This window comes from Lepidothrix coronata, unplaced genomic scaffold (assembly GCF_001604755.1).
Source record: "Lepidothrix coronata isolate B3197 unplaced genomic scaffold, Lepidothrix_coronata-1.0 Scaffold80, whole genome shotgun sequence".
NCBI lineage: Eukaryota > Metazoa > Chordata > Aves > Passeriformes > Pipridae > Lepidothrix > Lepidothrix coronata.
The window spans coordinates 1,098,081-1,116,241 of NW_016690260.1; the positions used below are offsets into that span (position 1 = coordinate 1,098,081).

An 18,161-nucleotide genomic window follows, 5' to 3' on the forward strand; every position below is an offset into this window, starting at 1 on the left:
TTAATATACTTTGCATTTTTCCTGTGTAATAATCAGAAGACATTTTCTTTTTCGCTCATGAAAACACCCTGTTGCACATGCCCTGAGCATGGTAATCTCTTTGTGGGCAAGTGTTGGTGTCAGTCCCTCATTTGTGAGTGAGATCTCACTTGATTGCCTTGCACTGCCACCCAGAGAGGGTGACCCTGAAGGTGTTCAGGTGTCCTGAAGGAGTGATTGGACCACTTTATCCCACAGATGAAGTTTTCTCAACTCCAGTAAACTCTGGAAATAGCCAATTTCCACTTCATGACTAAGAACTGCTCTAAGCCAAAACAGTGTATCTGACTGCTTCAGAAAATGTTGAAAGACTGTATTACTGCCATTGCACGGGGAATTGTGAATATTTGTTTACTGACTGAGATCAAGAAATACAACTTGGCCAAGCTGTGAATACAGATATGTTTGTAACATCGATGTAGTAGTACTTGAATTCAAATCAGTGTCAAGTCTGGTTCAGTTTCTTTTGTATTTAGCAAACAGTGCATATGAGTTGACTCTTACACAACATCATGTTCATTTTAGACAGATCACGGAATAGAAATTTAAATATGAACATTTATGCAGTTTGTTTTCTTCCATGTTGTTTGGTTGGTTAATATATAGAAATAATTGCTAAAATTTGGAACCATAAATAGCTGTGGATTTTCGTAACTCAGTAGAATCACTAGCTTCAATGTTGTTGTTTTCTTTCCCTGCACCCCTCTATGGTGTAACTAATCTCTATTTAAGTACTCCCTTCTCTCCTGGACCTCTCTTCCCTCCCAAGCCTCCCCCACCAAATCCTTGGTTTATGCAAAACCTTTAGTAGAGTAAAAGGGCCTTGAGAGAAGGGCTGCTCTGACGTTTGGAGAAGGCTTTAATGAAAAGTTGCATTGTTATTTCATATTTACTTACCAAATCTCGCCAGAGTAAATTCTTGCCAAACTAGTTTTATGTATTTCTTGTCTGGTCTTGCTCATGTATTGTTTTGTATCAGGACCTTGTCTGACAGGAAAAGCGACCAGAGCAGTTCAGGCTATGGTACTACTAATAGGTGATGCAGGAAAAATGAAGTCTATCTAAAACTTCTTATGCAATATTGAGAAACTTTTAAAGGAAGTAATTAGCAGAAGTGATGCAGCTTATATATCAAAGCTATTTTTAAGTAGATTGTGCGTGCTGGAATAGCCCAACAGTGATTTAGAAGTGGGTGTTCCTACTATTGATTCTGTAATCATGAATGTTTTTTTACATTTGCCTTGGAGGTAGGAAATAGTTGTTGTAGAAAGGAAAAAACAAGGATACAGGAATATTGAAGCTGTAGTTTCAGTTTGGGTGCTGTTTGTTTTGATGGATGTAGTTATGTCACTGAGCCAGTATTGCAGTTATCTGTTTTATGCTTCCATTCTTCAGTAAGAAGATTAAGTGTTGCAAGCATAAATGGTCAAGTGGGTGATGTATGAGGGATCAGACTCTCTTAAAGCCCAAACTAGGTTTTCCATCTCTGATTTTGCAGTGAAGGCTGGCTTATGGTTCAATTCTGGCTTGACTTTGAGATGGAGAAATTAGCAGAGGAAACTGAATCAACACCTTTAGGAGTGCAAGATGCTTCATAGCTTGTCTGTTTAGTTGTGTCTTCAAAGTCTGAGACTTCCTAAATGTGCTTCAGTCTTTGGTGTAGATACAGGAGGCAGAGGAGATTTTTGTAATGGGCTAGAGGGTGAGGAAGGATCCTCTTTCCTTTTAATTTGAGAGCAGACTTTACAAAGGCACCTCTTCAGCTGACTTCCCTTTAGAACATGTTTCTTAAGGAATGTGGAAGGATATCTGTTGTACACAGGTGGCTTTTTCCAGCCCTTTCTGTGTTAGTGGAGTATTCAAACTTACAAAAAAGTTTATCCTGGTATTTGCATTACGTACCTTTTTTACAGAGCAGGTTTCTCTATCACGTAGCTATATATGCACCTCTGTATGCATGAAAATGTAAATTATGTAATACTATATTCAATTATTCTAGAATTTTTACTTTTAAAAAAATGGATGCTGGATTATCTCTTGTAATGTGCTACAACAGAAAGTGCTGCTTAGGGAAAAGCCTTAGAAATCCAGTTAATTGTATAATAAATGCTTGCTTAGAAGAAATGGGAGGTAATGATATTTAATACTTAGAGAAATTAGAGAAAAAAGTCTGTAATTTAATTTCTGAAATGACTAGTCTAATGACTCTATAATGTAATTCTGAAATCTGATCATCATCTGATGATAACTTACAGCAGTATTTAAGGTGGATGTACTTATACAGTGAAGTAAATTTCATAGTTATCAAAGTTCTCCAAAATATTTGACCTATGCATATATACCACGTGCAAATAAATAGAGTTTGAGGATATTAAAGCCAAAATGAATATCTCTTGATATTCTTTTGTTCAGTATGTTTAAGTACACATATGGATTTAGAGGAATTCTGGTGGTCCCATTTCTTCTCCTGTTCCATCTTTAAGAAATCAAAATATTTTCAAGGTCTTTTAGAGTGGAGGTTATTAATTAATTAATTAATTAATTAATGACTTTTATTTTTTGTGTGGTTTTTTTTTTCTTTTTTTTCCCCATTTCTAAACACTGATATTTGAAAAAAACTGATAGTAATTGCTATTTTTAGGAAGTCAAGAACTTGCGAGATGTTGCAAGTTTGAAGGTCCTGACATTAGTCACCTTGTGCAGTCACACCTTCTCAGTGAAAAGGAAGGAAGTTCCATTACTGCAGGACACTGAATAACAGCCCGGGGTGTTTGGGGGTGTGTTTGAGAAGCAAGAAAAAGTATGTATCATGTTCAGGTTGTGTGTTTACAGTGTAACTCTCCCCCGTTAGAAAACAAATCCTTTAAGAGTAGCATGTTGAGTACTAAACAGCCCTCAGATCATGTAGCGATATGCAGGAGACACTTTGTGGACACAACCTTATTCCTTATGGTTTCCTTTGGTATCAAAAGTAACAATAAAGACTATAAAGCCAGTCTCCCCAGTTACTGGCGCATATATAAGCACAAAACCACACACACACTAATATGCATCTATATATATGCATCTATGTGTGTGTGTATGTACCTTTTTTTATTTAAAATGTAGAAAGTGTTCTTAGTATAAGATTTAGATATTCCATCTACTGACTCTACCAAAGGACAGGTTGAAAGCCCTTTGATGGTGTTGAAATGTTGGTTTGCACCCTTTAAGGCTGTTCTGTAAATAACCCACACCCTTCACAGCTGTCCTGTAATGTTGTGTGCCTGTTGACCACTGAGATGGTTTATTTTGAGGACAATGTATTTTCCTTTTATATAGTACATATGTTCAGTAACATTGGGAATGCTGTTCCCCCATGTGTCAGTGATAGGATTGCGACTCATACAGAACTGATAAAAGTGGGAAGACTCCATATCTGGTCTGAGACAATTTAAAAAAAGGATTTTGGTTTTACATGTCAGTTTACATTTATTTACAGAAATATGACCTAAATAGATGTTTGATGTCAAGCATTTGTAGGATGCGATACTGTGTGGTTGAGTAATATTTTCCTGTTGGCATGTGATGTCTGATATTATTTTCTTCTCCTTTTGTGCAGGATCCAAACTACTGGATACAAGTACATCGCCTGGAGCACGGGGATGGTGGGATCTTAGATCTCGATGACATTCTTTGTGATGTAGCTGATGACAAAGACCGTGTAAGTACAAATGGCTACAAAGGCAGCTCAGTGCAAACTGTGCACTGGGGTTTCAGTGTTCTGTGTTTCCTGCATGTGTCCCAAACTGGGAGTCAATACAGAGGTTTTAGATCATTTTTTTATGTAGTTTGCTTGACAGATGTGAGAAACTGGTTACTGTCATATTTTTTTTTAATTGAAATAATGGGTTTCCCATCCTTTTTTGTTGTTTAACAGTTCAAATAGGAAAAGGAGGCTGCAAGAACAAAAAAAACACCTAATACAGTGGAACAATAATGCAAAAAAAAAAAAAAGAATTTCTAAATCGACCTTTTAGCTTCGTGTAACCAGTTGAATGTGTGCAAAAAAAATACTGGTTCTAAACTGTGGAGTGTTGGATTGTTTTTCGAAAATTGTTTGTGGCAGAACTGCTAGTTACACAGAACTTGAGACAATAATTACACACTGCCTGGTCTTGACTGCTTTTATTCTTTTTTTTAAGTAGAGATTTAGGTCACAGTCAGCTAACAGGCTTTTGTTTATTGGCTATTTGTTTGAGGTTATAGGTACTTGCATCTTTGTGTTACACGTTCAAAAAGGGTAGGTAAGAAACACTGTGGCAAACTGTAAAGTCATATATAAATACACCACTTTTCTCTACAAAGAGATGTGTTTGCTGAGGCTCTTGAGAGCATCTGAGCCTGATACAGACTGCAGTCTGGAAATGTGTTTCAGGACCATGCTCCTTCACAGACAGTATCCTTGATTGTCACTGTTGGAAGCAACAGGCACTCTGAAGGCTCCTTGAAAAGTGGCCAAATGATGACTCTTAGAAATAGATACTTTGCCTGTAGTTATTTCTTGTGACAAAATTTTATTTACGTGGTTATTTCAGCCAGGACTTTATAAAGAAAAATTATGTGAGGAGTCTTGGCATATGGAGACTCCTCGCTGTCTGAAATGTTGGGATTACTCAAGCTGTATAGAGTAACAGTGCTGAGTTTTCAGGAATTTCTTCCATAAAAATAGTGCCCAGCTAAGATTTCATGAAAAGCTAATTAAAACCTCTAGTTGGCTATCTCATACTGAAGTGCTCAGCTGCATGATTAGTTTAGCTTTTGCTTACAGGCCTCAAGGAGGCTGGTGCAAGTTGTTACTAAAATTATATGTGTATATATATATATATGTATGTATACGCACAGTTATTTGAATCATGCACTTCTTAGCTCCTCATGTCCTCCTCTCTTCAGAAGAAATTTGAATTCTGGTGACTTCAAGACCTTATTCTTTGGCTGTTACCTTGCCTTGCTGTCTTCAAGTGGGGTAATTCCTCACAGTGAAACTCTGTGGGTGTTTTTATGTGCATGACTAATAGTTGAAAAACTCTGACTGCAACTGAAGCAGGCAGTCACTATTACAGTATTGTTTTTGTGTATAGATGGACAAGATACCTAGCAATTAATAGTATTTATCTCTGCATTTGCCAAGCTCATCTCTACCGATGGCACTTACGAGTTCAATTTTCTGTTTTTAAAGGACCTTGTAGTAATGATTAGGAAGGTACAATATAAATATACATTGTGCTAGACTGGTTTATATCCTTGAATTAGTCATTCTCACTTGACCTTCACCTTTGGTTCTTTTCAAGTATTTTGGTTATTAGTCATTGTTTTTCAGTTTTCCCTTAGTGTGTTTTACAGCTGACTTTCCTGGTTCCCTTTAGTTTTGGATTGTTAGCTTTGCCTCCATAGCATGTGTATCAACTAGTTTTGTGTTGGCAGAACCTGATATAGGTCTCATGAATGCAAAGTTTGGAATATATTTCCAGTCGGGGGTATTTCATATATGTACACTTAAGGATACCTTGTAAAAAAGCATTTAAACAGATGGTGTCTAAACATTTAACTGAGTGATTACTGAGGTCTGTAGTATTAGTTGTGTACAAAATTAAATATTAGCCTATATCTTTCTCTCTTTTTTTTTTTTTTTTAATTGGGACAAAAGTTTCTAGGAATATGGCAAAACTGAACACTTAATGTTTTTGTGTTCATTTTGACAAGAAACTTCCTTACGTTCTCGAAGAGGAGTTTGTTGTGCTATTTACTACCTGACATCCGTACTTTTTAAAATCAGTTTGCTCTTATCGTGGTTCTTTAGACTTAAGGATCAGTTCCAGGGATAAATGTAATTTTTGTCTTTTTAATGTTGCTTTTATGCCATAATTGGGTTTGCAGTGTCATATCAGCACAATAGAGAATGCGAAGCAGCTAAGGACCAGCCTGCCCTCTTGGATTTGTTGCTCTGTGTAGTTAACTGCATAAGTAGTAAATAAAACTCTTAGGTGATGTGAAGAATATATTTACTCCTATTCCACTGTCTCCATGGAGAAAATGTTCTTTCCTACAACAAATACAAGGATTCGTAGAGAGAGCAGCTGTTCTGAATGGAATGAGAGAAGTATCTTTGATGGTGTCCTTCACATTAAAATGCAGCATGGTAGGGTGACTTTATTTAGCTTCTTCTGTCCTTATATTTTGGTATTCTCATGTCACTTACTAAAACAGAATGGATGACTAAGGGTTAGCCAGTTGCTTTCTGAAATAATTTGTGATGTTCAGTGTTGTTCCTCCTTAAAAAAAGGAGAAAAACATGAAACAAACTACATGGAAAAATTGATTTTACTAAGCTGTTTGTTCCTTTGTTCCTTTCTGAAACAGCTTTTCTTAAGCCCTTTAGCATAGTTCATTGAGAAAGTGCATAATGCATTTTAACTTAGCTGGCATGTGACTTGGGCATTCATATTACACAATACAGCTACACATGAAGTTTCTTGGTTAATGCAGTTAATGGTAATAACAGAATTAACCAAAAAATTAATAAATGCTCATTTGAATAATTTTTTTTCTTAGAAAACTTTTTGTAGTTCATTGAAATGCAATTTTTTCCCAGGTTTTACTTTGGAAATAGATATGGTTTTCAATTGAAATATATCAGTGTTTTTTATATTTATATATCTCTGTGTATACATGAAGACAAATGGGTTGATGAGTTCTTGTTGTTTTTAAAACATATTTGGCTACAAGAGACAAGTTTCTGTTTTCCACTAGTAGCATCTATTCCAGTCCTCATATGAGCATGTTTGGTACTGTGAAAAGGCCTGGAAAAGCTTGGGCAGATGAATAGGAAATATCTATTTTCGAGAAATAAAAGAGAAAAAACTCCCTTTAACTCGTGTTTAGTCCACTGCATAAACCTCTCTCATTATTTTAAAAATACCAGTTTCTTGGGCGTTTAGTGATTAGACCAGTATTTTAAAGATAAGTTAGCAACCTGTTTTGTTTGGATTCCTGCTACTTGCACAAGTAGCCCTCTCTTTGAAGGCCCTCAAAAAACATATGTCAACTTGACAATTTTCCAACTTGATGATAACATACTTGATGACCTCAGTTCAGTTTTTAGTAGGCGGTCATTCTCAGCAGCAGAAAAACCCCAACTGCAGAAAAAAGCCAAAATCCAACCATCCTTAAACATGTTTTCTTCTGGCAGATTGGGGCTCATAGACATTTCAGTGATCTTCACACTTTGGGTGTAATATGGAACAGTTTTCTGGGATCTCATAGGCCCTTGTTTATCCATGGAAAAAATATTCAGGAAATTGTGGTGTAATCTTCCATTACAAAAAAAAGTATATTTATGAATATAACTTGCTTCCAGTTGAATTCTCACTGAAACAGTAATCTGTATTTTGGACAACTTAAAAAAAATTATTTTATGTGCACTTATATGTAATTTTTTCTTGCATATTAATGCTCGGACTGTTGCTTACTGGAAACTTCAGAGATCAAAATGTCTGTGTTTGGTGTAGCTACATTCCTGAAAAAATCAGAGGTTTTTCTTCCCAAGAGAACAAGAAGAATCTGCCATTAAGAGCCACTGGTTGTGGTGAGCAGCTGGGCAAATAGAGCTACTTTGAAACAGTGGAAACAGTGTAGGTAGGAACATAATGTCAATTACACATAAATTAATTTGCTCAAATGTATTTTTTTTACTAGTTTGGGATTAGCAACCTGTAAATATAAAAGCATTAGCATCTTATAATTTACTTTATCACTATCCTAATAAATTCAACACTAGTTCTTAAAAATAATCACTGTAATTTGGTGTATGCTTAGATTTACAGCCTGGCTTTATTTCTCTAAACTAAGGCAGGCATGGGCTTTCTTTGCTTGACTTAACATTTTCAAATATTCAGCCAGCCCTTCACCCTGCATAATTCATACTTAGGCCCGCTCAGTGCAGAGATAAAAACCAGAGGAATATGGTTTGGTCTTGCCTGGAATGAAGTTTTGTGCTCAGCACAGTGTGTGTGGTGTTCGTATCTGGCCCAGGTCACTGTCAGTTCAGGGTGGTGTTGGTGCTTACTGCTGTTTAGACATACTTTGAACCTCCTGGAACGACACACAAGAAGTTGATGGTTTGAGTGGAATACTAATGGTGAGCTTGGGATGGAGATTAATTTCATAGATCTGTGCTGAAATGGAATTTGTAAACATTCGTGATTTAGAGTTAACTATGTTAACTAAGCAAACTGCTGCTGAAATTCAGCGAAATAGTGTTTCATTTGCATCTGCTTTTGGAGACCTACAGAGACTCTATTAATATTATTATGTATTTAGTCCCTGTTTGCTTCTAGTGTGATGGGAAAAAGTCTTTGAGTGTATTTGAAGGCATATTAGGACCTTTTCCCAGTGTAGTGGAAAGGAAATGAACTTTTGGGTTTTGTGTTAAAACAGATGGTCAATTCTAAATAATACTGTTGTTTTGTTTACTTCCTCTTGGAAAGCTCTGTTGAGTTAGAGAAGCGTGTGATACACAAAATGTGGGTTTGGAAAGGATGACTGTGCTTTGTTTGTAACAAATGTTTAACTTGAAGCCAACACAGAAATAAGGCTATTTTGAGCAAATGCACTATGATGTTAAGGTTAAAGGCTAGCTCAGGACTGGAGAGCTGGGATTACAGTATCTCACTGCTATTGATTTTTGCCCTGTCACTCTTCTTTTTAGGGGCAATTGTGCAAGACCCCATTTCTGTAGTGAATTCAGAGTAGACCAGTGATAGCAGGATGCTGTTAGAGAGAATGAGATTTTGGTAACCCCGTGTCTGTTCATTCTCTCAAAAATGTTAAAGAGCTTTTAAAGTCAATGAAAGTTGCACAGATAAACTTGAGTTATCTTTAGATTTCCATCAGCACATAATCAGAACACTCAAAGTAGTGTTGTTTGTTCTAAATTTGTGTGTCTCTGCCTCATTTAAGTAAACTTGCAGCTGAATTCTCTCTGATTTCTCTCTGACTCTGCAAGTTAAGAATTTAACCCTAAAACCATGACTAGAGAAGAACAACAACTTTTCATACTTCTTGTTTCTGCCATTAACAGATTAAAACCCTGGAGTGAATGTAAAAAACAGCTAGGGCCTATGCAGCAAATCTGACAGCAAAACCTAAAAATGCCAAAAAAATTACTCAGAAATATGATTTTTAGTATATACAATACCGTGATTGGTATGCTCTTCCTTTTTCCTCAAAACCTTTCTATCAGAATAATTTTTAAGTATTGCTTTGATTATGTCTGCCTCAGTGTGCTTGTTCTGTCACTGCATTCCCTGTATCCCAGGAAAACAGGATGACCTTGAAACAATTTGTTGTTACTTGTAAATGACTTGGCAAAACACATTTCGAGCATAAGGCATTCTTTTCTTGTAACAGCTTAAAATAACTGCTTGAGCCACCGAGCTTGGGAAAGTATTGATACTGGCAAAGGAAACCCTTTGAGTAACAATTCGATGATTATTTTCTGTTAAAAAATTAAAAACCTACGGTTTTTGAACAATGGGCTCTTGATGTCATCTACTGTTTGTCAGTGGGTTTTATTTTAATTATGCTTTTAGAGTGACAATTTTATATTGACTGAAGTTCTGAAAAATTGGTAAAAACAGAATGTGTCCAGTTCAACCAAGTTTTCTTGTTTTAACACTATGGACTAATTATTACTGGGATGATTTTTTAGGTCTATTGCTGATGGATTTAAAGTAGAAAATCAAAGTTTTTACAGAATCACAGAATATTCTGAGTTGGAAGGGACCCACAAGGATCATAGAGTCCAACTCCTAAGTGAATGGCCCATACAGGGATCAAACCCACAAACTTGGCATTATCAGGACCAGGCTCTAACCAACTGAGCTAATTTACACAGCCTTTATTTCCAGCTGCCATTTAGTGAAGACATGTTTGGAAGTTACAAATATCGTGTTCCTTCAAAGAATGGAATTAAAATACTTGTAACATTTCTAATAATAAACTAAATTTTAACTTTACAATATTTATGGATGAGACTAAAACCCACGGAAGTGAGGAAATTCAAGGCATAATATATAAATATTGGAATATGCATTTTCCAATCACTAAGATATATTAAATGTAACTAAATATTGTCTCCCATCTGTAGTTCTTAGTTTTTCACCTGTTGCTGCACTGTTCTTCAAATTATTAATCTCATCATTACTTAGTTTTTTCTAGCTGTGTGAAGACAGCATTTTCATTCATGATTTGCTGTTTATTTTTGGGGTAAACTGCAATATATCCAATTCCTTTCCTGTATTACTAAAGCAGTTGAATAATGCACTAGGAATTCCCAGGTAGGAGAAGAGTGACATTTATAAATTCATGAATTAGTTTCCATGGAGATCTGAATTGCTGTAGGTAAATCTGACTTCTGAAAATCGAGTATTTCAGTAAAAATTATTCTCTAAGGTATAGCAGACCCATACATGAATATGATATACTGGGGAAGGTCATGACACTGTTGTCAAGAAAGTCGTACTTTGTGCCTGTATTGTCAGAAAGACAGACCTGAACAGCAGTGACTGGGTTAGTACAGTCAAAAACCACACAGACCTGGCATGGAATAAGAGAAAGGCTCTTATGGGTATGTAACTGGTTGGAAGATGGAAAATAGAGCATGTATTGTTCAACATCTTTGCAATTGTTCTGAAAGAAGGGAAGGAGGATTTGAATATTGGAGCGACAAATCACATTACTGTGTATGAAACCAAATGTTGATGGTGAATGCTGGTCGTGAAGGGTTTCAGAAGCGTCCGTGGAGTAGACAATCACATGGTGGATGTAATACCATTTTGGCAAAGGTGATGTGTTTTTGGAGAGAGACTACTTTAACTGAATACATAAAGTATTGAGTTCTGAGCTAGCTGTTACGTTTGGGAGAATGTTTTTGATTTTGCAATAGACCTCTGGGAACAGTGGCTTACAGTGCAAGGTACAGCTCTGTGAGACATAATCAGGTCTAAGAAGGCTTCCAGCAGTTTGCCCTTGTGTGTCTCTCCACCACATTTTCATCCCTGTCCTGCCAGTTAGCCTGCGTGTGCTCTGGCACTCTTTGGACCCATTTCACAGCAGATTTATTTGCTAAAATGGCAGAAGACTCTTCCTTGCAAAAATAACAAGTATTTTTGTGCTATTTCATGAATATGCTAAGTTCAACAAAGGATCTGACCAGCTGAGAAGGAAAGGGAGAGGACTTTGCTGCTGAGAGTGGTTGAGGTGTGAAGGAAGAATAGGAAGAATGGGAGCATGGGTGGGCTGAGACTGTGGCTGTGGAGCTGCCAGAGTGGTCCCTGTGGTGAAGTAAAGGGTGAAGAAGGGAACGGGTGGTAGAATCTTCTGCTATGTGTGCTGGTGATGAGACTTCTACTTCCTCCAGCCACAAATGAAGCAACCAAAAAAGATTTTGTAGAAATAGCAAAAAGCACAGAGCAAATGCCAGCATTGACTGCAGGTGTAAATTAAAGGCTTCTCTAGCAGCAGTGTCTAAATGGACTAAAATCTCAGCCTTGAAAAGAGGTTGTAAGAAGCAAACTGTAAATGACTGTAGAATCAAAGGTGTCATTGAAGAATTGCTCCTTGTCTTTTTTAGTGCAAGATCTGGGGCATCAAGTCAAACTGAAGTTTTCATTATCAAAGTAAATGAAAGGAGATATGTTTTCTATTTAGAATACTACCTTTTGTTTTCAAAATGTATTTGTTGAGTGTTGCAGATTCTTTTATTTAGGGGAACTGTGAACTTTTCAGTTTCCTTTGTAGTTTACTTCCTCTCATTCGGGAGGCCTTTCACTGGTGCTGATAATTCTTGTTACATTTATTGCACCTGTTTTAGGTCTAATGTTTTTTTCAATTGAAGTGAAATGATCAATATTGTACTTTGATACAAAATCAGATGCATTTTTAAAGTTTATTTGTGCCTTTGTCAGTCTTGATTGCTAATATTAATTTTTGTGCAAATAAGAATGATGAGACTGTTGTAACTATCTTCAGAAGGTTGGCAAACTTTTCTTGACCTTAATTTTTCTGACAGATCAGAATACCTGTGATTTTTATCAAATGCTGTAGATGCTTAAAGAAGTTTTGGAGGATATATTTTTTTCTTGGCAAGTCATGGTTTGCGAGCACACATAATGCCAAATTATCTGCTTTTTACTCTTCAAAAAGGTGATGCTAGTAAATCATGGGAACTGGTAATTTAAGTAGGATCTCAGTTTGTGAGAAAGTATCTCTTTAATCTAAACTTTGGTGAAAACCGCAGAGAGTGTTGAAATGATGATGGTCTCAGTGTGTCTAATATTAGTGACACTGAAGATCAATATGTGGCTATGGATGATGACTGCTACGGTATTATAAACACATCACAATTAAGAGATACTTTTTTCTAAAAATATTTAATAATGGATTTTTGGTATGTCCTGTAATAATTACAGATTCCTTAGTTAGATGTAGCTGTAGATAATATGAAGCAGCGCTTTCTAATTCTTCACAGTGTAAATCTCCACAAAAATGTATAGAGAGTCTGGAATTTAGGCCATTATGGCTAATACATGCATGACATTCTGATGGATTTTCGTTAACTTTAGTAATATCACTTTGTCCTAGAGGTATATTATTCATCCTACAACAAAGGAAGAAGTTGCAGGAAAGATTGGTTATGGGAATTCATTAGCACTACACTCTTACTCCTTGATACCAGCAGGTCTTTAAAGAAATGCTGTTCCAACTTCACAGATATTTCCTAACAGAGGTGGTGAGACTCATACACTAGAGGACTGACCCATATTAAAGCTTAATTATAGTAATGAATAATCCTGCAAGTATAAATTATTCACAGTTGTTTTGTATGTGAAGTAGTGTCATGAATAAAATAAGGAAAAGTTTCTAGAAAAGACCCTGCACAATGGCCTGAGTTTGTCAAAAGGTACTTTTCCTTCTTGTCTTTCAACATGGATTAAATCTCAGTGTTAGGTTTGTAGACCTCTGCACTTTGTATATGTTTTGCTTAATGGAAATCAATAGCAGCAAGTCTTGAGGCCCTGCACCCTTTTAGTGTTACTTGACTAATACCTTGTGCAAGAGAAATGTTCCTACCTAAAGACAGTCCTGATACAAAAGTTGCAATCTCAGCTGTCTGATAAGATTCCCACACTGTCACTAGGATGAGAATTCATTAGTGTTACCCTCTTATCCGTTGATACCAACAGGTCTTAAGAAGAGTGCTGTAATTTCATAGTTATTTCCCAGGAAGGATTCATACATAGTCATGGACTTTATTTTCTAGTTGACTTAGTAGTCAAAGTACCTCATAAGAGAGAAAAGGGAATATTTAAACTGGATTAAAACAGGACCCTTATGCATTTAATGGGGCAGCTACCTCATGCTAAATGTTCTTTCAGAAAGTGCCTTGGATCCAAAGATAAGAAAATAATGCTGTCTTCTTTGGTGAGCTTTTACCAGTTTGACTTTTCAGTTACCTTCCTAGCAGTAGCCCAGGAAGGAAGGAGTTAAGAAGATGCTTTGAACCCAAAGTCTTGTGCTTCATCCCCACACCCTGTTGGTGTACTTCCACACCCTGTTGGTGTTCAGGGAACTACCTCCCGTTCACCTTTAGCGTGCTCAGCAGGATAGTCACTACGTTTTCAGATTAGCATCACTGCTGAAGCCTCTTCGAGTTTATACAGCAAGAAGGAGTTCTGCCTGCTCTTCAGTGACATACAGCATTGCAGGACCATCGGCTTTTTTCATTTGTACAGTCTGTTGGAAGAACTGAAGTTGTTCTTGGGTGGGCTCCATTCCTTGTAGGCTGCTACATTTCCTATAGGATTGAAGATTATTTCGTGTAAGCTTGGTGGAAGCTTGATGATACCGAGTTTTTATTTTCTTGGGACACTGTTTACTTGAAGGTAACCATACTTTGGATGAAATGGCAGACACACCTAAGAGGAAAATTACAAAGAAGTCATCGTCTTTTTCATATGATCGCCGGAGAGATTCAGTGAAAGTTAGGAGACAGTCCAAGTCTCTTAGCTTTAAGTCAGCTACATCGGGTGCTCAGAAAAGGCAGGCACAGAAGAAGCAGGTTTGTATTTGGATATTTATCACCAAAATATCCTTACCTCCTAAATTTTTATAGGGACTGTAAAACTTGCTGTGTTACTATGAAGTGGAAAGCATTTTCTGCTGATTTGTGATGTGTGTGAATATGGATGTGTGCACATACAAGCCCGTGTACAGATAAAGCTGGGTTTTTTTTTCTGTAATATTTCTTAAGAGCTAACTAAACTTGTGGTGTTAATTTTATGGCAAGAGAAGTCTGCATCTTTTCGACTTTGAAGACGTTATTTTTGATTTCTGTTTTGTACCAAGGAATTGCTGCTATAGTGCAATAAGTGCCCTGTGAGCTTTTGGTAGTGTTGTCTGTTGTGCTGAAAAACATGATGGGTGCTGAAACTTTTGAAATCATTATTCAGATTACAACTGTTCCACTGCTCTTCACTATTATTATTTTTTTTTTAATGTTGAAATGTACCAGACTGAGAGCTTTAGGGAGTGAAATATTTTACTTATTCCAGAACAGGTAATGCAAGTCAGCAGCAGCACCTGTTCTGGTGGGACGAGTTCTTAGGGTTAGAGGGCAGTTTAATGCCTTGGCAGTGCTGTTCTGCCATAGTAAAAGACTCTCCTTTATCTTTTCTAGCTGGGATCTAATTAAATGAAATTTCTTCAAAGGGAAGATGTAGTGTGCACTGTAGTAAATGGAATAAAAAGTGAGCCAATTCATAAAATATCTTTGTATACTGATCCCCAGTTTAATCCAGTGTGAAAGGACTACAGGATCACTGACTACAAGGCATCTCTCACTCTGCGTTTTTGTGCACAGGATGCCTTTTTAAAGGGTTTAAAGGAACTTTACAGGGAATTTTTAATTAGCTGTGTAGAACATACAGCATTTTAACACTTTGGGAATAGTGTTTCTGCAAATGCTTTAAAATAAACTAGAGTTTCATTATAAGTATAAGTGAATTTCTCACAAGCAAGTAGTGAGTTGGTCAAGAGATGGTTGGTAGACTCTGACCATGACAAAAATGGACCTAAATTTTGAGGGAATATGTCCATTCAGACTGAAGAGAATTTAAGTTATTGTGTCCAGTGTAAATTTTGGTATTAGATTAAAAGACAATGAATTTGAAGTGTGGGGGATCATATTTGTTTTTAATACTATTTCTGTTGTTCTTGGAATCTTCAAATGCCTATTTAAATAGCAAGACACTGACTAGTAAAATCTTAGCATGTTCCAGCTTATTGTGATTCTTTAGTGTTAATTATAGTCATAGCTGAAGCCGTTTTCTTTGAAATGAAGTTCCAGAAGTTTTAAATGAGGAAATATTTGGAGAAATCAGAAAAACCTTCAAAAGGGCAGCAAGCTCAGACAATCTCGCCCCCTCAACCCCCATTATTGGATGTGTTTTTCAAAAGTAAAAAACATAGATCTTAATTTTCTGAAGATGTAAAATACCAAATGACATCTGTGAGCATTCATGTTCATTGAATCTTTTGGGGAAATAGACTGCTCAAATTAATTTAATAATTTCATTTGTAGGTGCAAATCGGTGAGTACCCCTGTATTTTGATTTTACCAGACTGTAAGATTCCTGAGTCCTCTCATCTTTTGGATAGCTGCCATGGTTACTGTGTGACCTCTAGTGGTTAATGAAAAATATGCTCAGTTACGGAATTCAGGCTGTTTCTTGAACAAGTCCTGAATGTGTATTCTTGTTGATTTAATTATTTAATACTCTAAATTCTATTTTTATTGAAAAGGAAAAAAAAAAATTCATCTGCTTCAACTTAATCTTTCATGGTGTCACTTCCAGAAAAAGTGTTTTACTAAAAGTCATTGTTCACAGGGATGTGTGTCTGAATTGTAGTACTCATAGATTCAGAATTATAGGAGTAATTTTTAGAAACTTTTACTACTTTGGCTTGGTTACAGTACATTAGTGGGTGATATAGCTGAAATGAAGCACTCTAGGCAAACCTCTTTTCTGATCAACTTTTGTGTACTGGATAGATCTGAAGAATGTATTTTTTCCCCTTCTAAATGCTCCAGTTAACTATAAGAAAAGTGAAGTTTTCCTACAAACCTGGTCTTGTTTTTTAGATCATTATAATTAAGTGAGACAAAACCATTCTTACCTCCTCCTTGCCCTCCCCCTCTTCCCACAATGGCAATACACGTACTTTTATGTGTATTGGAAATGATGGTGAACACAAAGCAGAAATGCATTTTTTACTGTGGAACTTTTAAAATACTGAAAAAAATTGTGGGTTTGAAGTTACCAGAATCTGATCAGTTTTCAATCAGCCAGACCTAACTCTGCTCAGTACAGTGTAACTCTGCTCAGTACAGTGTAACTGGTGATTATGCAGGCTCATCCCAGGCCTGAGTTATTGAGTGATTAGTAGTTCAGTTACTGCACCAGGATGCACCAGGAGAAATGTAACTTAAAAATGCTCTTCTTTGTTTCTTTGGTGATCGAGTCTCTTTCTTTTTTTTTTTATTTTTTTTTTACATTTTTCTAATAGATGTTTGACATCTGAGAATATTTAAAACTGTGCTTTGGTCTTTGCTGTTTTAGAAGACAATAGTAGACTTTGCTGCTCACAATATATGTGGTTTTACTTGAGTGGTTCCCCGGAGGAACAAGACTCTGCTTCTGCTTATATGGGGATGCAAGCCAAAATTACTTTTCTAAATATTTTGGTAGATTGGTATCAATCAAAGTCTCTCTAAATCACAATACGCTACAAAATCCTTTTCTGCTTCCTTGGCCTTTGTATTGCTGACCTCCCTTTTTTGCAGTTTGATTTTTTTTTTTGTCAAATTTTCATTTTGACATTTCCCCCCCCCCCCCAAAAAAAATTAAAATTATTAAATCACTGGTAAGGTAGTAATGAGAATACAAGAACATTTTAAAAAGGCATTTGTCACATTTTCTGAATTGCAGTGATGTGGTTGTGTTCAAGGCAAATTGCTGCACTTTTCTGGCTTGTTTTTTTTGGTAGGTTTTTCTATTTTTTTTTGGGGGGGGAGGGGCTTTTTGTTTTTTTGGTTGTTGCTAGCTTAGCTAACTTATTAGAAACCAAAAGTCATAAAGTGTTCAAACCCAACAATATCAAATATCTCATCTAATGTAGAAATTAATCTCTTTCAAGATAATCTTTCCATTAAGTTATTTATGATGGTAATTACTTTCACTGGCTGCTGATACTGTCATATTAATTGAAGAACTACATTGCAGAAATATGTCAGCTGGCCTTCTCAGGTATATGAGCATTATGCTACATAATGTGTGAAATGTTTGATAGTTTTAGGAGAAGAGGTTGCCTCTTTTTATGTTTTGAATGAAGGACAAATGTAGTTCCATGAAGTAAAAGTTATAAGTAAGAAAAGAAAAAATTTGAGAGCAAGATTCTTATGTGCAGGGGAACATAACAAAGAGATCCGGTGCTATTTTTAGCTGTTTTGTGAGAGCCTCTCAAGTCCTATTTCACTTTGTCAGCACCGGCTGACTGATTACTATGACATGGGCTGGAGCCTCAGTGGATTAATTAGGATCTAAAACTGTTTTTCTGATAACTACTTATGTTTTGGATACAACATTTTGGAACTTGGCAGAGTTTCAGGCTCATACAACAGTAAAAAGTGCTTGCATAGACTGCAGATTTGTGGTTTGTTCCTGTATATTCCTATTTTCCTTCCAGAGAGTGCCATAGAATTGAGCTGACAAACTTGTTTTCCCCTTTTCTTTCAAACTATATAATTCCAGAACCATGTGGAGTTTACTGCCCGCTATTGCAGATGCGGAACAATACACACAAAGAGGGTGTTGTTAGAAAATCTTCCAATCCCTGTGTTTAAATATGGCTCAGTTAATAGGAGTGCTCCAGATTCCTTGTTATGAACTTCTGAGAGCAGGCAGAGGCCTGTGAGTTACACTTTGTGCTTTCTTACTAGAGAGAAAGACTGAGTGGAAAAATGA

At 36.4% G+C, this 18,161-nt stretch overlaps 1 protein-coding gene across 12 annotated transcripts in view; it reads left to right on the plus strand.

The window, feature by feature from the left end:
• Window positions 1-18,161, plus strand: part of PARD3 (par-3 family cell polarity regulator) — a 450,340-nt gene that overhangs the window by 44,113 nt on the left and 388,066 nt on the right. For all 12 annotated transcript variants that reach the window (XM_017820200.1, XM_017820189.1, XM_017820193.1 and 9 more), the window contains exon 2: window positions 3,641-3,742. In XM_017820200.1, coding sequence (XP_017675689.1) covers window positions 3,641-3,742 — 102 coding nt within the window. The remainder of the gene's footprint in view (window positions 1-3,640; window positions 3,743-18,161) is intronic.